Raw genomic sequence first — 25,468 nt, forward strand, 5'->3', positions numbered from 1 at the left:
AAGATTAAAAATATGAATGATAAAATGGCAATAACTACATACCTATCAATGATAACTTTAAATGTAAATGGATTGAATGGTCTAATCAAAAGCTATAGGGTGGCTGAATGGATAAGAAAACAAGACCCTTACATATGCTGTCTGCAAGAGACCCATTTTAGATCCAAAGACACATATAGACTGAAAGTAAAAGGATGGAAAAAGATACTTTATGAAAAAACATCTGAGGTAGCAATATTTATATCAGACAAAACAGACTTTAAAACAAAGGCTATATAACAAAGAGACAAAGAAAGACTCAGCAATTCCACTTCTGAATATTTATCCAAAGAAACCCAAACACTAATTTGAAAAGACATATGCATCCCCATGTTCACTGCAGCATTATTTACAATAGCTAAGATATGGAAGCAATCTAAGAGTCCATTGATAGACGAATGGATAAAAAAAAGGTGGTAGATATATACTGTGGAATATTACTTGGCAATAAAAAAGAGTGAAATCTTGCCATCTGCAATAACATGGATGGACCTAGAGAGTATTATGCTAACTGAAATAAGTCATACAAAGACAAATACTATAGGATTTCACTCATATGTGGAATCTAAAAAATAAAATAAATGAATAAACAAAACAAACAAACTCATAGATACAGAGAATATTTTGATGGTTGCCAAATGAGAGAAAGCTAGGGGGATGGGTGAAAAAGGGAAAGGGATGAGGTACAAATTGGTAGTCACAAAACAGTCATGTGATGTGAATGAAGTCCAGCATAGGGAATATAGTCAATAATATTGTAATAACTATGTATTACGTTAGACGGTTCCTAGACTTATGGAGGTGATCACTTCATAAGTTATATAAATGTCTGATCGCTATGTTGTACAGCTAAAATTAATATTGTATGTCAAATATAATTGAAAAATAAAAAATTATTTTAAAAATATATCAGGCTGCTTTCTTCTCCCTGTTACCTGAGCTCAGGTTCTCACACCTTGAATGAGACTAAAAGAAAGGAAGAAAATGTTTTCATAGGTACTTACATGTGTATATAGTCTGAGGGGCTGTGGCAGGGAGTGTGTAGTGCCAAGTGGATGAAAACATGAAGCAATCAATCTTCTGATTGTATTAAATATTTTAAACTGTATCTTTTTTATTTTCCCCAATTTTTCATATTATTTCTGTCTCTTTTCTATTTATGTTGAGGTGAAAAAATAATTATTTATTAGGTGGCCAAAAAGATAAGCCATCTCTAGTCGGGCTTGCTAATGAGGCCGTTTTAGAAATGGTATAGGGCTAAAGGTTACCACCCACAGAAGAAGATCCTCGAAGTGCAATGAAAGTGCACCTGACATGTGGGTGACTGTGCACGTTGGCTGATGGCTAACTCACCTTGGCAAGCTCCAGTGCGGATGTTGGGGATGAAGCCCCGTCGGCAGGGCTGAGGCTGGGCCGGACACATCTCACAGGGGTGGCCCCAGGCCCGTCCAATGGTGGCACAGCACAGAGTCTTTGTGCAGACAATGCCTGTCAGCTGCCCTTGGCACATCTGGTTGTTGACCTGCGTGAAACACGGGCCTGTCCTGTAATCTGAAATGTGAAAGAAGACGAAAAGAGGTCTCATGATCACACACCAATCTTACACCAATGCATAAAACAGAGGCTATTTCTTCTCATTAAAGTGTCTAGCCACAAAAGGCCAGGAAGTTTTATTTTGAAAATTCATAATTTTTCAATCATGAGACTTCAGTGTAGTCTACACTAGACACTGTAAATGGGTAGCTCAAGCACTGTGTCTGGGACACAGATGTGTTTTCTTGGCCCGCATAATGTTTTAAAAGAATTTAAATTAGTAGCCAACATTTTTAAATTGGGAAATTTCACATGAAATTTGTATTTCTGGCTTTTCTTGAAAAGTCAGATGTTCTGGCCAAGCTAGGCCTGCCATGCTGCATGGCAGTGTTGGAATGAAGTGCGTCCTCTCTGTGACACCACAGCCGCGGCCACCCCTACACCCCCAGCACTCTTTACTCATTCATCTTCCTCACCTGAGCCCTGATAGCACAGGCTTTAATTATTCCTCTTTGCCTAGCAAAGATTTTCTTTCCTCACTAGGTGGACAAGAGTTCAAAAAATCAAAACAGAACTGACAAACATATATGAATATTAAGGACAGTCTATTTTGACGCCTGAAAACCAAAGTATGGTTCATGGACCAGCACCATATGCATCACTTGCTTGCTAGTTAGAAATGTAGACTCAGGCCCCACCTCAGGCTCACTGAACTAGAATCTGCATTTTAACAAGATACTCAGGAGATCCATATGCACATTAAAGTTCAAGGGCTGATCTAGACTATAGGTAACTTGAAAGTTAGGCATTTCTATTCTAACTCTCCTCCTGCTATAATTTACTTCAACGAACCTTTCAGATGATCAATATATACTCTTTAAGCAGAACTGAATCATTAACTAAATAGTTTTTAATTTGAGTGCTGCTGTTTTGAAAAACATGGGAAATCAGAATGACCAGTTTCCTGAAGACTAACCAATTAAATGATTCCCATTTGTTATAAAGTTACAACAGAAATATGTGAAAAGGTTCTTCCCCCCCTTTTACAGAGATTATATGCATATAGTTTATTAACTCCTGGGAATGTAAGATGATAGCCAGGATTTCCTGATAAGCCCTAACACAAATAACATAATTCCATGTGAAGGGGAAAGCCAGAACATGTTTGAGATTTTTGTAAGAGAAAAACAATCTCACATTCAAAGGAAGAAGAGTCAATAATGTTGATAAGATTTTTATGAAAAAATGTTCCTGGAAAAAATAAAACTTGGATATAATTTAACATTCAAAACGATAGGCCAGAAAGACTTAGATGTCATCTACATGCTATAGCATGACAAAAATACAACTTCAAACCACATGAAACTTCTAATTTTTTAATATAAAGTTTCCTCAAGAGGAAAAGAACATTTTAAAAGTTCAATATAAAGATACAAAATCTAAAATAGGTAACGCTTTTGAGCAAGCTGTTTTAACATTCTATTACTCTGTAGCTGAACTTCAACAAAAATAGTCCATTTTAATCCCTTACATAAGAACAACAGATGTGCTGGCTACAAATCACGTTCTTGAAAAAGACAATCTTTGTAGTATACGTGTAGATATGCAAGCTTGTAAATAAGCATGCTTCCCACACCACAAATTGCCAGGTTGTAAATTTTTTAAACCTATTCTATCATCCTCCAGACAACACATTATTTTGCCATTTTAAATAAATATTACTCACAATAAATTAAATCAAGTCCTGAAGAAGTTAGGGAAAAGTCTAATTTTCACAAAAAACATAAAACACTTGCTTTTCATAGATCCGTGCATATATACCTATGTTGACATTCTGTACACTTTTAGAATTCTCAGAGAGAAACTTATTTAGCCTCTCTCATAATCCCATTCTTAAATAAACCAACTTGTCAGGAAATTCATTCTTTCTTCTAACTACAACACCTTCTTAAAATTATTTCCTTTTAGTCTGTTCTCTTTGAAGAAGAAGACAAGGATAGCTGATTTGGGGGTTTGGGAGAGGGTTTTTATTGTTATTTATGTTTTGATTTTGTTAAATATATTTTTGTTATGTTTTATAGAAGGGACGAACATTTCTAAAAGCCAAAAGGAATAACGTAATTGAAAGAGAGGGCTCATGAGGCTTATGATTACCAAAAAGAGTAATAACTTCTAGTATAAGATCCCTGAGGAGTCAGGCTGCAAGTGAAACCAGAATTGGTGTGGAGTTATCCGTAGATAGAAAAGCGCCTCTCTTGAAGCCTGAGGGAAGAAGGGCAGGATGCACAGAGATGTAGGCATATTTATATAGTACAGGGAAAATGAGCAGTGTCCTCTCCTATACTTTCTATTTTCTTTGTGAAACAGAAAATGGGACAGTAAGTCTTTGGTGGGGGTTGGCTGGTGTCTGATCTTTGAGGCTGAGATGACACTGCAGACACTAGGTGAGGGAGCTGACTTGAGAACCCAGCGGATCCCCAGGCGACACCCCAGGACTCTGCATGGTGGAAGAACAAGATAAACTTATAGGGGACCAATCTGCCTGTTTTGTGACTTTTTCCAGAGGCTCTAGGCCATTCAGAGGTTCACTCAGAGATTAAGATTCATTCAGGGCTAGGGTTTTATGTCAGACGTGAAAAAAATTTTTAGGATGGCAAGGGAGTTTAGGGTATCATGTACTTTAAAATTAAAGACCATGGAATCTATGGTGGATGAAATGGGAAGAAGAGAAAGGAGAAAACTGAGATAGATTAAGAAGTAAGAGAAAGCAGTGAGATCAATGGACTAGGTACCCCAATCAGGCCCCACATGAGAAGGGAAAATAGTGACAGTAATACATCATCAGCTGCCCATGTGGTTATAATATCATTTATTTAACTGTCAGCAGAATGCAGTTATTGTATACAGCTGCATAGATTGTAAACTGCATCACTCAGGGAAACTATCCACATATACTGTAATGTAAAATGTCACCCCCTCACATTGTGCAATAGGATGGCCTTGTTAGAGACCTTATATGCAAGTCAAACAATGCCACGAGATATCAGAATTCCATCCATTCCTACTTGATTATAAAGAATTGTCTGATCCTAGAAAGTATATGGAAATATGTGGGATTTTTCATCAAGTTGCACAGTCTTTGGACTTAGGCAAGAAGGCACTCCCATTCTCAGGAACCAAAGAAATGTAGCATGTAATCAAGTGATTACCTTGTGTGAGAGCTGCAGACATGAGTGAGTATGAGGAAGAATTGTGGAATGTGGGTAATGAATCTAAAAATCTTGGCTTTGTGACTATCTCTTTTGAGTAACAGAGTTTTTGACACAGCAATTATACATAAGGTTTGGTCACCCATCAGGGTTATAATTGAGACTCTAGTCAGTGTAGCAGCTAAAATCTCTGATCATATAAATAACTGGAGCACACAAAGAAGGCAACCACTCAAATTATACGAGATGATAGTTTCTATAGTTTTAATAAAACGTGCCCTGAATGTCTGCAGATCCAGACTTCATGCCAGGTCTAAATATTCAAAGTTAAACAAACTCAAATATAACTGAGATGGTAATTGTCTTTCTTGACGGACAAGCATCTTTGAACCTCAGATAATTTTAGAATTAAGTGCAGAAATGTTTAAGAGAATCAAAGCCATTAAATTAATATTTTTGCTTTAAAGAATAAGTGCAAAAATTATGTACCTGTAATGTTTAACAGAGTTTGGCCCATTCTATTAGATTGCCTTGTAACCACAATTTTAAATAAATAAAATATTTATTTAGAGTTCTGATTTTTAAGTTAAAATGTGATTATGTTTACATAGAGAACTGGATCATTTAATTAAATAAATTTATATTTATAAGTCTGAGTATTTATCCATTTAGTTCTTAATTAGCTTTATAAATTATTTGAGTACTTGGCAAAGGTTTCTCAGTTCCATGACTAGAGTACTTAAGAAAGATATTAGACGTATTTAATATATAAATTAAGCAGATTAAAAGGTATGGAGGTGTTTCATTAACAAGTATAAAAATGGAATCAAATATTATTTAAAAATCTCTTAAAGTGACTACTAAAATCTGCTAGATTTATTAATAGATTAGTAATATTTATAAGTTAAATTCAAAAGCCCAAGGAATATACCCTAAAGAACTGAAAACAGGGACTTGAAGAAATATTGGTATATTCCCACCCTGTCCAACACCGAGTAGAGGCATCTACCAAGAGTGGATGCAACATGAGTGTCCTTTGATGGATGAATGCATAAACAAAATACACACAATGGAATATTATTCAGTCCTAAAAAGGAAATTCTGTCACATGCTACAACAGAGATGAACCTTGAAGACATTATACTGAATGAAATAAGCCAGTTACAAAAGGAAAATGTTCTATGATTCCACTTACGTGAGGTACCTAGAGGTATCAATTTCATAGAGACAGAAAGTAGAATGGTTTTTGTCAAGGGGTGGAAGAGGAATAAGGAGTTAGTGTTTAATGGGTACAGAGTTTCAGTTTTGCAAGATGAAAAGAGTTCTGTGAACAGGTGGTGGTGATGGTAGCATGATAATGTCCCCGTGCTAAATGCCCCTGAACTGTGTATTGAAAAATGGCTAGAATGGTAACTTTTGTTATGTTTATTTCACAATTAAAAAAAAAGAGTTTTAAAAAGCTCAAGAAATAACCAGAGTTTTGACATTTTATATAAATAAAGCAAACCTGAATTTTTAACACCAAAATAAACTAAATTTTTTCATATACAAAATCACCCATGAGGGCACTAAAACATCCCCCTGTAACACTGACCACTTACCTTGTGATGGATATTTATGTTGCTTACAATTGATTACAACGTTGCATGGGTTATTCTTGAACATATTTACTGACTACCTAACTTAGCTTTGTGTAAGGTAAATTCCTAGCACTGGAATTACTAGGTCAAGTGTCCAGTTTGAAAAATAGTCAAACTGGAAAAATAGTCAGAACTGCTCTCTGAATAGGTGATGCCAGTTTCTACTCACAATGGTAGTACAGAAGAGAGGCTGTTTCTTCCCACCCTGTGCAACACCGAGTAGAGGCAAATGGTGATTTTTATTCACTCAATGGGTGAAAAATCATATTTCATTGTTGTTCTTGAATTATGACAACAACTCATTGTCCCTATTTTTCGAAAATCAAGGGAAGAAATTTAAATCTGTGGCAGGCACTTTACAGTGACCTTTTCTATAAAGGATCTCCTTGTATTTTGAAGTGCTAAACAATATTTTTGCCATTTTTACAAATGAAAAAATTTAAATTCAGAGATTAAGTCATATGTGGAGAATCAAAGAGCTAGAAAAAAAATGAAGCTGGGATCCGACCTGGAGATACACCTCATCCAAACCACTGCGCTGTGCATGCTGTTCCTTAAACCTGTGGCATGGGTCACCTGCATGTTGTTACTGAAACTTGCAGCATGAGTCACCTGCAAGCTGTGTTCCTCAAACCCGTGGCATGGGCCACCTGCATGCTTAGTTTTTGGTAGCTCTGCCTTCTAACAGACTAAGGCCCTTGACCATTTTAATGAATATTGTCACAACTCCACAAATGCCTCCTGCCACCCACAAGTATAATCTCCTAACTTCCAATTTGCAAGCCCTGGCTTGCTTTGCTTCTTGTTTCTCCTGAAGATAAGTTTCCATCTACTATGGTATATTAGGGAGAAATTCTTTCTGTAAATTGAGACCCTCTATGCATCAGAGACATTTGCTTCTGCAAATAGATGAGTAATTACTTTAATTACCACAGTTGCACTGCATTTTGTTTCTAATATAATGCCATCATTTAATGTTTCAGTGGAACGTGGACTCAGTAAAGAAGAACCCTTCTCACCATTTGTCACAGTCTTTCAAAGCACAAAGCTGCTGCTGACATCAAAGGGCTCTTGAAGAATGAAGAGGCGGGAAAGATAATTAGGTTCTGGCCAATGATGCAAACAAAATTGCTATCTTTGATGTCATGTTTCATAAAGATGAAGGCCATCAAAGATGTGGTCCCCAAATTCATGGCCTATGAACTTAAAGTGCACTCTCCCAAGAACAAAACCAATTAACTTAAGGGCAACAAAAAATGCTGAAAATTAAAAACTAATAAGATTATTTAAGCAGAAGGATATCATCACTTTTGAAGAAAGTTAGAGACAAAAATATTTTGTCATGTGTTAATAAGATGGCCAGAGACACAAATGATTAACACAAATGATTAACATTAACGCAAGTCCAATCTACAAAGTACCAAATTTTATGGTATCTAAGAAAAACCTATATAATTAAGTAGGCCTGAATGATTTTAGGGAAAAGTGATATGTGCTCATAAAACATCTATCCATTATCAATGAAGTCAGAAGGAGAATCAATGAAAAGCAGTGGTTGAACAGATCTTATATATTCCTTGAGCCAAACACAGTGAGGTCACAAGACTCAATTATAGTGCAGTGAATAAAACATTAGGCACATTCTTTACGGGGCCTTTATACGTACTATTTTCTTATTGAAATTTCTGCCTAAATCAACTCCTCCTGGGCCATGTAAGCAGCCATATACATATTACTGAGTCAACCAAATCTAATAAATCACACCCTTCCCAAGGAATCTGATGGGAAAACAAAAGCTTACCTCTATAATTCTGACATCCAAGTTCTAGTATAACATCTAACTAGAGGGGCGGAGATTTCTCCTGAGGAAAAGCGAAAGCCATGTGACTCACTACTGGGGTTTTAATTATCTGAGAGCTTTAGGGGAATGTTGAAAAGCAAGGAACACCACAGCTCGTAAGCCCTTCTAAGCGAATACGGCATCTATCTATGGATCCATGTGACCTGCAAAGGGGGAGCTCTGCCTTTGTAACTTGCTGCATAAAGAAGAGTAGGTGGTCAACAGATCCCTTTGGCACTCGTGGTTCAGAACAGGTGGTGATCTACACTGGTGAAGTGAATCATTCCTGGTTCTCTGGTTGGAGCCTTATACCTATTCCTCATACATAATCACCAGGAGAAGTTCAAGGGCAAAAAGATCCCCCTGGGACATTTTAGTAGAAAGATAACAGTACTATGAAACCAGCTCAGCAAAATCAAAGTCATCATATCTTACACAGCCTATAAGTTTGTAATTGCTGGAGAAACCAGTGTAGCCTGACTGGTGCTGGTTCTGTGGGAATTTGCATAATTAATAGACAAATACAAATTAAAAGGCTCAAGTCTTTCTTTGGTTCAGGGCAGTAAGCCCTTTCAACATTCAGACTCGACACAAGAACAAAAAAATGAGGTGACACAGTTTCAAGCTAAATTAGTTACCTAGAAAATCAAGTGGAAGAAAGCTTATAACACAGAGCAAAATTTCTAAGAAATTAATATCATGAGTAAAAGACGAGACTAAGAAGACAGAGACTAGAGATCAGAATGTGAATAATATCAATTCCAAAAGAAAGTAGGGAATAAAGAAATAACAGAAAAAAATTTCTATCCTTAAATAAAATGTAGCTTTACATCTTCTGGTCAAATGGCTCATGGTGTCTTACATAATAATGATGATAAAAAGATATTACTCCCCACCAAAAAGACAGCGTCGTGAAATCTCTGAGTCTCTGAACCCTAAAAGAAAACAAACAAAAAAATCCATTTCCAGAGAGAAAGAACAAGCTAACTACAAAGATGATGAAATAGCCTAGCATTAGTTTTTTCATTTGAAATATGGAGAGTTAATATATAGTGAAACAACATCTACAAGTTATTAACTCATAAATTTCGAGAAGGGATTCTGGAAACAAAAGAGCCATATGATAAAATAATAGCTTGAAATAATGATGTCAGGAATTGGGGGGCAGGAAGGTATTTGTCATAATAAATTATTCCTAAGATCTCAGTTTGGGACTGGGAAATGTGAACATATAAAATGTCTCTTGGGATGAGAGAAATAGGTATATTTAATTTCAATACTATATAAAAGTTGTAAGACAGGAAAAGAGAGAGGTTTCAGTATAAGGGTGAAAGACAGGAATGTAATCACTAGTTTAATGAAGAATCTAATAGGATTTCTTAATTAAGGAAGAAGGGCAGTGGAAGTAGAGGACTGAAATATACTTGATTAAGCCATAAATGCTAACAAAGGTGAAAAGAGAAAACCCACAAAATATAATGACATATACATAAAGTAAAATGGTGAGAATAAACCAAATACATTTAAACCACAAAATATGAATATGGTTAATTTTTAACTAAACAAATAAATTATTAGTAGACCTGATTAAAATAATAAAATTCAGCTCCATTCTAAGAAAATCATCAAAATGAAAATCAAAGTGAAAAATAAGACAAAGAAAAGTCAGGAAAATAAAAAAGAAGTAAAGCAGAAGTTGCAAGAATCAATATCAGAAAGAAAAGAATTAAAGGACAAAAAGCATTAACTGAGTCAGAAAAAAATATTATATAAGGTTAAAAATTACAACTCATTAAGAGGCTATAAGATTTATAGACTGAAACTATAGTGAAACGCCAAGAGCAAAAGCTACAAGGAGAGCTTAAAGTTATGAGATCTTTTCAAATTTGACAGAGTAAGTTGACATAATTAAGAACACCACAATCAAAAAGCTCTACTTAATATAGATGAATTTATAATTTTGTACTATATAAACAGAGAGTGTGATGTTCTTTTTTTTATGGAACATTTACTAAGGTGATCAAATACCTGGTCATAAGCACATCATTATTTCAGTGAGATTCAATAAATCCCTGGGGTTTCTACTGAATATTTTCTTCCACAATGTGAAAGTCTGAAACTTTCCATAGTATCTTGCATTGAAGGATTTTAAGTAATGTGGCAAATGATGTTCACCAGAAAAGAACACCCTGTGGTTTTTTTTTTTTTTTAATTCAAGCTAAATTAGTTGATCCCTTTTAAAGGAATCAAACCAACTTTTTAAACTGTAGAACCTCTGACATGAAATTGAGTATTTTAGAGAAACTGTAGCAGTTATATTTCACACCGATGTGGTTTGTTATAATCTATAGCTGTGCCGTCCAAAACAGTATCCACTAGCCACATGTGGCTTTCTAAATTTAAACTTTAAATTTAAATTAAATAAGATAAGCATTCAGTTTTCTCAGTCACACTAGCCACATGTCAAGTGCTTAGGAGCCACATGTGGTTAGTGGCTGCTGTACTGGCAGCACAGAGAACATTTCCATTATCCCAGAAAGTTCTATGGATGCACACGAGAGTAGCTAAGAGTTTGATATTGAGTGACAGTTCTTCCAAGAGGTTATGTTTGAAACTATGAATCATTCCTATCCATTTTTAGTGACAACCATAAAGTTTGTGCATTGAATTATACGCATCAGTTAAGGTTATCTGTATAATAAACTTATTTGGTTGGCATGAATAGCTTTCTTTTACAGATGATTACAGGTTAAATAAAATTGCCCAAAGTCACACAGATAATGCTTTACAACGCCAAAGTCTGAATGACAAACATATCTGACACCAAAACCCATGTTCTTAGCCACCACACTCTGCTACCTCCCGGTAGCATTGATCACTGTGTGCATGTGGGTATGTGTGGCGGGGGTTCCTGTGTTTTTGATCAATGGTTCTTGCTCTGCATTAAATGTTTTTTTCTGTATACATGTATTCCTTCCTTAGTTTTAAGGCTATAACCCATTTTTTTTCCAGCTAATAAATGAAGCCCCGCTTATTAAATGCTTCACCGGCCACTTTGATATGCCTCCAAAGAGAACCGCCATGTCTCAGTCGGCTGCATGTCAACCTGGATTTAGACTTTCCACTACTCTTAGTGTACAAGTACTTCTCAGCTGTGGAAATTCTCTTTCAGCAGGCACCGCATGGCATTGCAGCCAACCCACTTCAAATCCTATCAGCAGCTTGGCTTCTGTTTCCTGAGGAGGAAGACTATTAACAAGTATCACTTCAATGCTGGGAGAGGTTGCATTGTTGGGGTTGGGTTACAGACAATGCTGGCCAAGTGTCCAAAAAGCCAGACACATTATCTATAGAAGATGAAAACTACTGCTCAGTAAATCTCCCAAAGGCTGCATGTCAACCTGGATTTAGACAATAGTTTAGCAAAGGCTGCAGGCCATTCTAGATGAGACATATAAAAGCATTTTGAGAACTGTAAAGTATTTAAATTTGAATTTGCTTCAGTAACAACTTTTAGAGATGGAACACCCTTAGAGATTACTTGCCCTGATCATGTGATTAACAGGTGACAAAATAAAGTCCAGAAAGTTTCAGCAACTGGCTCCAAGTCAAAAGAATTTGATGTAACAGCTCAGGCCTCCTGACTCATTCTCCTGCAGTATTCATCATAAAATGGTAATTAGAAGCTGACAACTGATAGAATCTGGGGTGTCAAGGGCTTTTCATGACAAAATACATCTGATGGGTTCAGATCCAGAAATATGGTCTAACTCAGTATTTCTCAAAATGTGATCAATGGAACACCAGCTCCACAGAATAATAAGGAATATTATGTCAAAAAAAATTATATATATTCAACTCAAATATATTTAGTTAAACAGTGAATGTGTGTGTGTGTGAAACTACACAACTTTCAGAAGCTTTTAATGTACTTATGTGCATTATTAAATGCCAGGAGGCTACAGTAGGCAGTGTTCAAAGTTAATTTGCTCATAAAATATTTTTATTCAATAGCTCTCCTCAAGACTAGTATGGGATAAAATGCACTTCGGCAAACACTTATCTAACTCTATCAGCAGATGAGTCCCTTGTCACATCCTTAAACATCACTGCCTGAAATGGATTTGATAAAACGATATCTTTGGTATAACTGGCTTTCCTCCAGATGACATCACGACTATAAATATCACAGAGAACTTTAGAAATTTGTGACATGATTGTAAGCATTCAAACTTTCTTAGCAGTTGCTAAACTATTGCCTAAACTGCTAATAGAATTGAAAATATTTATAAAGGATCATAGCTCAGTTTTTTCTGTGTTTCCTGGCATTATTCTTCTACATACCAAAGATCACACCTATTCTTCTATGGCCTAAGATCTGATGTCCCATACTTGGTGATGGAAAGCACATGGTCCCATACTCCTGTGTAGAATTTTGTCAGCAATGCAAAGCAAAGGAAATAGTGACAGGTATAGAGATAGAGCACTATGTCACCACTGTAAATACATTACATATTTTTACTTTTCTGGCCATCAAAGCAACACCATGACATAGGTACAATCATCTTGCCCATTTTAGAGAGGAGGAAACTGAGGTACAGTGAAGTTAGATAACTTGTGCAAGGTCATCAAAGATAGTAACTCGCTAAACCAGGAAAAAAATGATGTGATAAAGATTCACACAATTAGCTTTCTCAAAATTCTTTTTAAAGCTATTAACAATAATGAGTTGAGGTATCTATATTTACTCCACACAGTACTGAGATTTTCAAACAGTTTATCTTCTGCAGGAAACACCAACAAGCAAACTGACATATTTTGTGACCTCCAGCATTGTGTACACATAGAAGCACTTAGCATAGTGATTAAGAGCACAGGATGCAGTCTGACAGTTCTGGATTCACAACCAGAACCCTAGCTTCACAAACAACTTGCCTATAGTCTTGAATAAGTTACTTTGACTCGGTTACTTTATTTGTAAAATGAATATAATAAGAGAACTTTACTTATAGCTTACGATGTGGATGTGTGCATGTCATGAGATAAAAACATCAAGTACTTAGCACAGTGCCTGGCTTTTAATAAACACTCAGCACCTGGTAGGTGTTATTACTGTGGCTATTAATAAACATTTTAGAGCACTCTTTAGTTTACAACACACTTTTCTATGCTTTATTTCATTGTGGCCATTACATTGACATTGCAAGATGAAGGATGAAGGAGGCAGAAAAGCGGACATAAACCTCACTACAGCTTTGATTCTCATTATTATATATGGATACAATTTTCTTGGATGTGAAAGCTGGAAGAAACCACTTAAATGGATAGTAGAATCCTTCCAAGAAATAATATACTTCCTTATGGAGTTATTTTCTGTATTATTCAAGCTCCTTTTTTTCCCAAAGATCTGTTTGGAATCAAAGCCAGGTTTCACAGCCTGAAAATTAATACTGTGCAGCCAGATATAAATTATTTTGCAAGGAGAAATACCAGACTCGACATAATTTTTACTCAGTTAAAAAAAAACCTTCCTTTTTACCTCGCCAGAAAGTACAATGGATAGATATAAAAGCACAACGCTTATCCATTTATGTGGTCTGTAAAAGAAAGCACCCCTTTTGATTCATGACTCTCAGCCTTTATCCCAGCAGCACTGCTCTGCCCTGGCAACGAAAACTCCATCATCAATTTGTGATTAGCCATGACATTATCTGGTTTTCAGATTATCTATTTTGACCTGCACCCTCTATCTCCTTGCCAGGAGATTAAGCTTCGTGCCACTGAGAGCAGGCCCTCAGGAGGGAGGAATGATGGCACAGAATAAGAGACTGTCAGTGTCTGAGCTTATGGGAGAGGCTCTGACTGCCTAATGATGAACATCAAAGGAAACCTCAGCTAAACATCCACATGTTTCCGAACTTCACTAACATTCCAGATATAGGAAAACATCCTGATGCTTAAGTAAATTTTTAAATTTCCAACCAGATGTTTGCTAGGTTGAGTATGTGTCTCTGATGGCTTTCAGAAATTAGAGGATTATGATTCTTGCTATTTTATATTATCCATTTATATCTTCTGTCCCTAATCAGTAAAAGAAATCAAACTTGAAATTTCCTACTAAAAAAAAAACACGTATTCGAGCTTCTATCTTCACACATTTCATATTATCATTTTTAGTACGTAATATGTATGTGTTATGCCTACTGCATTTCTACTTAGTACTTGTTCCAATTCCTAGGTAACTACAGAAGTTCTATCTTAATATATAGACATAAATAATAAATCAGTTGGCTTTGCTTAATTAATCATTCATTTTGAGGACAAACTAAATTTTTCACCAAAAAGGCTCTATTTAAATTCTTCATAAGTTTGAATAGTTGAGACTCCTAGCACTGCTATAACATTGTGTTCAATATCGTCTCATTCTAAAGCTGTATTCCCAACAAAAAAGGGTTTATAGAATTCATGAAAATCATGGTCAAAATATGATAACCTTTGTAGAGAAAATGTGAATACATTTGGCCTGTTCTGCATCCAAACTATATTCCTTTTAGGAGAAATCTCCATTGTGTGAGTCTTGGTGAAGAGAACAGATACAAAGACACATATTTAGAAACTTTTCTCAGCAGCCAGAGGACAGTGGAGGGAGCAATAGACTATCCAGGAATTAATCAGCCAAGATCTTGGCTGAGTTTTCTCCTGGCAACTTCTATTGGCTCTTACATATTCTCCAAGGTTGCTTCTCCAGACTGCTTACAGAATCTGTACCTACTCCATGCCTTTCCATTACATTCCTTTTGCTACTATTTTTAATTCAATGAGACAGATTTAGTTTCTGTTTTTTGCAACCAAGACCCCAACTGATACAGGTAGCGTGCTATTCACAATGGAAATTTTAAATTAAATTTAAAATGTTAGCTAAAATTTAAGGACTCTACGTAATTTTTTCCATTTGTACTCTTTCAGGTAGTGAGTGAAGTTCATAGGCAGCTATCATTTTTTGCATGATTGAGTTTTGATTAGAATTTTAAAATGCTGATATATGAATAATATTCTGTACTGGAGTCCCAATTTTTAAATTTTCCCCATATCACCTGCAAGTATTAATAAGATGTTTAAATGAGGCTTAACCCTTACAAAGGTACAGGTGCTTGTTTTCATAAAGATTTTTTATAATCGTTATGATGTGAAAATATGCTTTTGTCTAATTCATACTAACTTGCCAAGATGTGAAACTAGCCATGAAGTTTCTAATATGAACAAGAAATTAGATGGGCTTCACTGATTTAGAGCTGACATGAATGAAAAGCACTTTATGAAAAGTAACATCCAACAAGTTATGGAGACAATGCATACTAGCTGAAAAATGAGATCCAGCCTTTTGGAAAATTATCTTAAAGAAGCTGAAAGTCCCAAAGCAATCTGTTACATTTGGGGCAGCGACTCAGGAAAGCTTAAAGTCTACCCATTTCCAAGTTCTAAATTTTCATTAATTCTATGTTAAATCATTAATGAACAAATCAAGACAGGTAAATCCATAAGATACATAAAATATAATGACTTTGAACTCATGAAAGTACTAGAAGCATTGAAAAAATGAGTTGCATAGGGGGAAAAACAACAGGGAATTTTAATATTTTATGTGAATCCGTTCTTAAAACATTTTATTTCAAGTGATAATACCTGGAAAAAATGTTAACATATATAGTATTTCTCTTCAATAACCAAATTCTATTTATAGAGTAGATGAGCGTGGTTGCCAGTAGAGGCCACTTAACATTTCAATCCTGCTATCATGTCTGACCTGAATGCTGTGAGGTAACATTTTCCACCACATATATGATGGAAGCCTGTGAGGGACTGGGCTGTCTAACGTATTCCCAGAAATTGAATTGTATATGGCAAAGGCAAGGCATAGGAGTATGAGAAAACTGTCTAAGGTAAAAGTTCATTTTATTTTTTTTTTTTTTTTTGGTTATCATAGAATTAGAGCTTTTTTTTTTCATACTGTTACATTATTCACACTTGCTCACTTTCATTCTCATTCATATTTTCTCTCTCAATGTTATTCTAGTTCCTTTTAAGCTATTATTTAGGCATTAGTAGACAAAGAATATTAAACATTTTAACATACTTAGAAATTAGATACTCACTTTTAAGCAGAAATCATAAGGGAAGAGATTAGTAAAAGGGAATTGTTAAAATTAAAATCTATATAAGAAATCACCATAACTAAAAGCAAAAGTAAAAACAGTCTAAGAGCAGATAGTTGAACCACAGAAATATATCTATTTGTATATTATACATTTTCATAATATATAATACATATTATATACACAATATATATATACAATATAACATGTACTATATATACAAATTTTTAAGGTATATATAAACATGCATATACCCATCTATATATATATATACATATGCCATAAGCAAAGAATGTCCAGAATATGCAAATAATTTGTGCAAATCAATAAGACAACACCTCCAGAAAAATAAAAAATATTAACAGTTCACAGAAAAGAACAGAAATAGTTGATAAATATATGAAAAGATATGCAAATTCATCCCTAGAGAAACAAAAATAAAACAATGAGGTATCACTGGATACACATCAGACAGGCCAAAATATGTGGCAAGCACTGTTGTTAAGCACATTACATATTTTATGTCATTTAGTCCTCATGAGGAAAGTGAGGCACAGAAAAGTTAGGTAATATCCCAAGGTCAGTGAGCTAATGAATGGCAGGCCATGCTGCCTAACTTCTCAACCCGACAATACCATGTGCTGGATAATACTGGATTAGACAATTCTGGTTAAGAAAAGACTGTGTTCATTGTCAAGGAACTGTTTTAGAGAGCACTCTAGCAATACCTCATAAGTGGAAGATACAAACCTATAATCTTATTTAATCGAGAGAAACTCTTGCACACATGTTCAAGGAAACATTTTAAAAGGTGTTCACAGTAACACTTTTTAATTGGGCAAAATGGGAAAGAATCTCAGTAAAAGAATAGATAAGTAAATTGCTTAAATGTGTGAAATGGAATACTTCACAACAGTTAAAATGAATAAACTAGTTCTACATGTAATAACATATGAACAACTAGTTCTATATGTACTAACATATAGAACTAGTTTATATGTATTAACATATAGAACTAGTTTATATGTATTAACATATAGAACTAGAATGAAAATAGCAAGTTGATAATACATGGGTATTGATAACATTTATACTCATTAAAAATACAAAACAATGATATGTATTATTCATGGAAACATTGGATGCAGTAAATGTTTTAAGAGCATGGACTAAAAAAAGTTCATGACATTACCTCTGGAAAAGGAGTGGAAAAGGGGAATGAAAAGAACATAGGAGATTTCAATTTTATCTGCAAAGTTTTATTTCTTTTAAAAAAGAGAAATAGCAATCTTTTAAAAATTAGTTTTCTTTTCACTCAGTTGTATGCACATGAAAGATTTTTTGAAATGTTCTTTGTTATATTCCAGACTTTAAAAATGATCCAAAGTATTCTACTTAAAAAGATGACTTAATTAAGAACAGAGCATTCCTAAACAACTGAATGATCAGGGAAAATTCTGTCCTACTTTCCAGGACTAAATCAAACTTATCATTTAAGTGCAGAATTTATTCAGAGGCATTTCTCAGAGTTCGTTTAACTGTAAGAGACCAGACGTATCTTACTAATGCCACATATAAAAATAACTTTAAGGTTGAATGTTGTTATCTGCTCTTTTAACCTATTCTTGTAACCTATAATTTTATTCCTTAGACTTCTTTCTCTTCTAAGGGCTATCAGAAACAAGTCAAATCATAGAAGAAACAAAATACAGTTATTCTTATAAATGTAGTAGACAACACTAAATAAAAGCCTTCTAAAGAAAAATTAGTAAAAAGAAAGAAAAAAAATTAGTATATCACGACTTCTTATTCCACATAACTGCACACCTACCATAAATGGAGTACAATATGAAAAACTATCACAATCTAAAGATACCCCACTGAAAATGAATTAAAAAATTTAAGTAAATGATAAACAATTAGGAAAAATGTTTCCAACATATTGGTCACTATTGCCACATTATTTTTAATGGAAGATAGACAATTATTCAAAACAATGACCCTCCCAACCAATATTGAATCATATAAAAATGTATTGCTTACAACACACCAGTTCCATTTTTTATGTCTTCAAAACACACCTCCTTCCTATCTCAGGGCTTTTTCCCATGTAGTCTCCTTCTCAAGAACTTTATTCCCTCATCTCGTTAAATGGCCAGTTCCTTCTCATCATTCAGGCCTGTAAGTCATTAATGTTACTCATCCAGAACCATTTTTCCTCTCTTTTCAGATACACCAAAAACTGTACATGCCTGCCCTCTTTAAAATTAGATGTAGACATGACATATAACTTTTTTTTGTGGCCAATCATATAAGAACAGATGTCACTGCTGAGCAAAAGCCAGTGTACAAGGAACTATATTCTCCTTCTTTGCTTCAGTGACCACAGAGGCATGTGTTGAGATAGTTCATTTCACTCTGCATACCTGAGAAAGTTTGATGAACAAAGCTCCCCAGACAACTCACATGGGCATTTGGTTATGTAAGGTGAACAGAAATTAACCTGTGTTAATTTATTTACTTTATTAAGTAAACTAATGACACAGATTTTAGGACAGGTTGTGTTACAGCAGCACAACCTAAACCATTCTGACTAATACCAGGGGCCTCAGGTTAAATTCCACTCTGCAGAGTGGAATTTCTTATACAATCATTTAAAATTATTTTAATTCATTATCTCAGAAACCTTGTTTTCTTCAGGGTGTTTATCACAATGTGTGTGTGTGCGTAGTTTTTTTAAAATTCTTCCAAAAGGAATGAAAGCACTATGGAAAAGGGATTTCAAATGTCTTGGTTCTAGTGGTTTTCCCAATACCTAACACAGTGACCAGCAGATGATATCTTCTGAGTAAATATTCATTAAATGAATGAATGTTTCATTTTATTTCATTTAAAATAATGTTAACTACTTTATAAATTTTGATACATACTCAACATGCTTGAGCAAGAAATTGCAATGACAATAACGAGTTAAAATGCACAATAAATTCTCAGAACACATAAAAATTCTAAATCTAACCATCCACATGATTTACAAACTATGCATTTTACATTTGGGACATGACTGCTTCAGTTTAGACATAATTAGTTACAGGGGATTTCTTGATTTATCATAAAAAATAATTTCAGATAAACTTAGATGCAGTTCATGTCAACAGAGCATAGACTTAAATTTACCCAACATATAAAAAGTCATAAAAGTTATAAAAATGGCATTTTACTGAAGTTGTAAAAAACATATATACTAAGCTAGAGTCCTTACTTTCCTGCTAGCAATTTAATAAATGTTTCAATCACATTTATGACTATTTCATTTTCCACATATCTTTTGTTGCCAGGCTAAAACTTTAGAAGTTCATGCTTCAATAACCCAGACTCAAAAATCTATTACAAAAATGAATTTTAGGCTGGCATCCACTGAAGCCCTAAATCTTCTTGTTCAATTGCCAGGGCATAAGGTAAAAATGGTTGCTGCACTAACAATCTTCGTCAGCTGCCATACTTTTGCCAATGTCTATATATCAACCATGGATTGCTGGTGAGCTGCAATCTATCATATATTATGTGGTACAGTTTAGCATGCCTGGAGGTCTCTGCTCAATAACATTTCAAAATCTACAATCAGACCAGGCAAAATGCCAGTGCTAGGAAGCAAATTTAGACTAAATATGTTAAAAAATGAATATTTCTATATAATTATGCTAGATCAGCGTCAATAATGGCAATTACACCTGTGACAATTTAACTTAGATTCCTACTTACCAAGAAGTATTTGACTAAGATAGCCTACAAAACACCTGATCAAATTGTATTTGGAATATTTGTTCTTATAGAAATTATTTAGCTATATTTTCATCTGATTTGGAGTAGTTATTCTTTTATATGCTTTTGGATTCTTTTGATATCCTTTCATTTAAAACATTTTTTCCTTTTTATACTACTTAACAAATGTTTTACTGCACTCAGGTGATGAATGTCTTTATACCATAATGAAGTTAAAAACCCTGGTCTTCTGGTAAATGGGTTTCTATTTATGCCATGTAATCATGAATGAAAAAAATAACATAAGTTTTTAAAGGAAAATAATTCTGCTTCCTTATAATAATAAAAATATTAACAAATAATTATAAAGTACTTATGTGTATCAGTCATTGTTCTGCTTCGTGAGTAATTATTTACCCCTTAGAGTTAGGTAGGTATAACTATTACATTCAATTGATACATCAGGAAACAGAGATTTTAGAGATTTGGTACTATGTCCAAAGCAATACAGCACTATAAAAAAATTGTGTGTGTGTGTGTTATTAGTTATAATGCATGCCCAGTATAGAATAGCAGTATAGAATAGCGGTATAATAGAAAGAGTAGACTTTGGAGCAGACAGACCTGGGTTTAAATCTCAGTGCCAACATTTACGAACTTTCTGCACTAATTTAGTGAAGTAATTCATGGAAAGAACCTTACTACAGAGCAGGTGCTCATTTATATAAGATAGTCAACATTTATATAAAATGATCAACGTTTTCTAAGCATTATATGCATTATTTTTATTAAAATAAATCATAAAAAGAAGTAATGTTATTATTTTGACAATTCGAGATGAGAGCTATACCCAGAGCAAGTATTAAAAAAGAAAACCAACCAATTTCATGTCAACTTAACTTCAACATATGTAAGCCATCTTGATGGTGAGAAAGGCTTGTGAAAAAAAGTAAGTATTATTCACGAGAACTTCCACTGACATTTCTACTGGAGACAAAAGCAACACTGTTGGGACAAATCATAAAAACTGCAGCAAATCAAAAAGAAGCATAATAAGTGGATAATAAACATCTCTCACCCATTTCTTAAAATTCTGCAACTTATTCTATTAAATAGAAACTGAAAAACAAAGGTTTACTCCTTCATAATCTAAAACACTTTCTGTACTCCCAAGTGGAAATATCAATGCTCGCACTGAGACCGTAAGCCCGTGCACATGTGATCATATGGGAGACACACTTCATTTATAAGTTCATCTATTCATACCCAGGGATACAATTTGATACTAGCAGTAAGAAGTGTATGAACAATAAACAACATTTTTTTTCTATTTTACTGATTAATGGCTTCCATGAAAAGTAAACAAGTTATCCATCAATTACTTAACCATCAATGATCCAGATATCTTGGAATGCATTTTTTCCTTCCAAGTACAGAGTGCTGATCTATTTCCATAACTGTTATTTGATCTAATACTCAGAAAAACCCTCACCCACCCTAAGTAATTTCTTCAAATGTTTACTTGATGAAGATAACACCCTACACTGAGAGAAAATGGTAGCATGAGGTGAACACAGATAAACTCATGTTATCAATTTTGAGTTAAGATGAGGAGAAAATTAATTTTCAAAAAGAGAAATGGCCTCCTTTTCTTGAGTTACAATTAAGAAAGAGTACATACAGTCTGTACTAGTTTTAAAACGGTCTTTTACAAGTTCGGATAACCTTTAAAAAGAACAGCAAGGTATTTACTGTACTTCTAAAGTATAACTGGAATTTTCTTGATAAGACGCTTAAATTTTCTGCAGTGCAATCAAATGTTCTTAGAACATTGTAAACTATGCTCTAGACAGTGACAGACCATGAGATTCTGCAATTTACTGAGAACAAAAGCAGGTTATTGGCAAAAGAACTGCTGGCATGCTTCCTTGCAAGATCAGATGGTAACAGAGCTTAGGGAATAATCGCATTTTGTCTACACAGGAACTGAAGCTAGAGAAGGCTGCCAGGGGTACCATGTCATTGACGCTACCTGTGATCAGTACAAGCTACAAGCTGATGATGGCTCTTGCACTATGCTGCCATTTATTTCACAGATGATCTTCTTACTCTTTAAGAGCACTAAAGTTATTTCTTCCAAAGTCATTCCAACTTTGTAATTTTCTAATGCTAAACATGGGAGTGGAATGCAACATCAACAAACCAAAAAAAAGCCCACCTTGATAAATAAAGGAAATTTGCCACCAATTTTAAAGGTAAAAAACCAATCCAAATGATGGGAATTAAAACTTTTCTCAACCTGAACCAAGATTATTCCAATATTTAAATTTTATTGAAGGAATTAATGACAGTTTTTAAAAACTTTTTTGGCCATTCTCTCTGTCGCAATTTCTAATAAACAGCATAATTATATTTTTTATTTTGATCTATGACCTACAAATCCTCTCAAGTTATTATTTCATAATTTGAATAAAATTTCTCTCCTAACATCAGTTAAAGGTATTGATATTCATGCCTAAATGACAGTTGTTTTTCCTCCATCTCCCTTTGTTATAGTCAGAAATGCTCACTCAATTATTTAGTGAAAATAATGTTAACATGTATTCATTCTATTCTTTTCTCCCATAACTCTTCTTGCTCTCTCTTGCATAGTTTTATTATCCATTATAACCCAAGAACTTCCTCATTAAAAAAGAACCAGAGCCAATAATCATTTTCTTTTCCAATGCCCCATAGCTGATCATTTCTAAACATCAGAACAAATTAGCCATGTAGGTAATAAATATGATCAAGAAGACCTCTGAATTAAGAGTGCACATATGCTACACAAGTAGCTAGTCATGTAACTACATGGAACTGTTTCCATCATGTCAGAGACCTTCAGTCTATATTGAATAAATTGTGTAAAACTTGGGTTAAAGTATATCAATACTTATCTATTGGTACATGGGGAAATCTGGTAGATTAGCTAAAACTTTATTTTGAACTAAAATTTTACAGTGTCCAATGCAACACCACGTGATGAAAAATGCAAAGACAAGCAATAAAAATAAATTTACATTAAACAAACATTCACTAAGTGCTACATGGCTTTCACCATTTTAAAAACTAGGGATGTGAGAATACAAAGACAAATAAGACACAAGCACTGGCCTTAATGAGCTCACAGGCTGTTAAGGCAAACACTTTGACAAACACAGAAATGGCAAATATCAGATATATATAGTAAGTGCAATGAGAATAACAGAGAAAGACTGGCTCTCGACCCTAAATTCTAGTCAAGAAGCATTGCAGTAGGAAATCTAGGCAGAAAGAGAATTAAGTAGAAGAGCACATGGTAAAATGGAGGGCACATTTGAGAAGAAAAATTAGCTCACTGTGGCTGGAGTGGGGTGTATTTGGGAGTTGGCAAAGTTGAAGAAATTATCAGTTATGAAGGAAAAAGGGTAATAATAATGGTAATAATGACAGCTAACAATTTGTGAACACTCAATAGGTTTTAGACACCAGGTAAGCACTTGACATGCATCATGTTACTGAAACTTCATAACTCCCCTAATGAGTATTATCTTCGCTTATGATCTAAGGTTCACAAACATTAATGGGGTGCGATCAAACATAAAGAGCTTGCCGTGTCATATTAGGAAATGTGGATTTTATCATATACTATCAGGAAGCCATTGAAAATATTTTGTTAAGTTAGTACTTCAGAAAAGTCCTTAACTGAGAAAGATGTAGAAGTAAACTCTGAAGGCCGTATGAAACTGAAAGAAGGATGGTTTCTGTGATGGTCTAGGAAAGAGAAAGGGGCCTATAGGCATTAGCATTGGACTGAATAGGAGGGCATGCATTCGAGTGATATTTCTAACGCAGAATGGACAAGACTTAGTGACAGATCTTGGGGGTGGAGTGAGAAGTGTCAAGAATTACTGAGGTTTTTTTTTTAGCTTGATGACTAGGTGAATGCTGATGACCTTATCTGACCTGATGAACACAGAGAGAAAGCCAGAGTGCTGAAAATGACAGCAGGTTCAGCGTCAGACAGGTAATACTCAAGATGCCCAAGGGACAGTTAGACAACTCTGACCGGTAAACAATAGCAAATACAGTTGAAACTCAGAGTATAAGATGGAGACATAGAGATTTCAGAGGTAAAGTAAAACCTAGAGATGGTATGAAATTTCTGAGAGGGAAAAATGAGCCCAAGAAAATGTCAGAGAGGGAATAATGATATTTAATGGACAAAGAGATGCCTTCTTTACGAAATGGTCAGAAAGGAAGAAAGATTAAGAAATAGAAAATAAAATACTAAAAGGATAAATTTTTGTACACAGAAAGAATTCATAGGAAGAAAATGACAGGACGAGGAGCTCTATTAATTTGGTCCCTAGAGAAAAAACCATAACTGTTAAAAAATATTTTTTTAAAACAACTATTTTAAGTCTCTGAACATTGTCCTACGAACATAAAGCAAACAAAGACACATTCATTCAAGAAAATCTATTAAATCTAGGTAAGATGAGCAATGGTATATATGGTATATATCTCTTAAGGCACAACTCACTTCCCCGCTCCCTAACATTATACAGCGTGATGGAAGTTCCAATCTGGGAAGGCATGGTCAATAAAATGGGGTTCTTGCTCTCTCCCTCAGTTCTCAGTCAAGAGCTATGGTATCTCCCCAGAAGGGGCAGCTGCCAGTGTTTCTTATGCCCCTCAGCTTCGTGTTGTAGGGGCTAAATTCCAAGACGGTGCAGCAGGCAGGCTCTAACCCAGTTGCAGGAGACCAAGAATGTAAGTGGCCCTCATTGCCATCACCCCAGCATGCTAGTAGGGCAAAAGTTCCATGCCAGGAGAGGCATGCCAAAAACACCAAAGGCTACTCAACCCACACAGCATCCTATTCATAGAACAGGATGTCACTCTTAGACAGATCACTGTCCCCACCTCCAATCCAGAGCAGTGGCTCAGATATTTTGTCCAGAATGAGAAACAGGTTACAAGAAAGAAGGCTTTGAAATTCTCCCCCAAAAGAACTGACTTTATTTGCAACAGATAAAGTGGAGAAGTTCAAACTAAGACTACTACTAAAAACAATGGAGATTTCAATGGTAAGCTACTAGAGGAGGCTGGTAGTTCTTATGAGGGCAAAAAGCTAAACCATAGGCCAGATAGTTTATCAGAGAGAACCAGAGTAAGACACAACTAAGAAGAGTCTTCCTGGGGTCAGAACAAATCTCATAGAGTGACGTGAAAGACTTGTCTTGGAAAGGGGCCTGAATTTAATTGGAT

The 25,468-nt window shown here is 34.8% G+C and overlaps 1 protein-coding gene across 1 annotated transcript in view; it reads right to left on the bottom strand.

The window, feature by feature from the left end:
* Positions 1-25,468, bottom strand: part of FBN2 (fibrillin 2) — a 249,568-nt gene that overhangs the window by 177,114 nt on the left and 46,986 nt on the right. The window contains exon 6 of the mRNA XM_011358347.2: positions 1,393-1,590. Within this exon, the coding sequence (XP_011356649.1) occupies positions 1,393-1,590 (198 nt within the window). The remainder of the gene's footprint in view (positions 1-1,392; positions 1,591-25,468) is intronic.

Source organism: Pteropus vampyrus, unplaced genomic scaffold (genome assembly GCF_000151845.1).
Source record: "Pteropus vampyrus isolate Shadow unplaced genomic scaffold, Pvam_2.0 Scaffold39, whole genome shotgun sequence".
In the NCBI taxonomy this organism is placed as follows: Eukaryota; Metazoa; Chordata; class Mammalia; order Chiroptera; family Pteropodidae; genus Pteropus; species Pteropus vampyrus.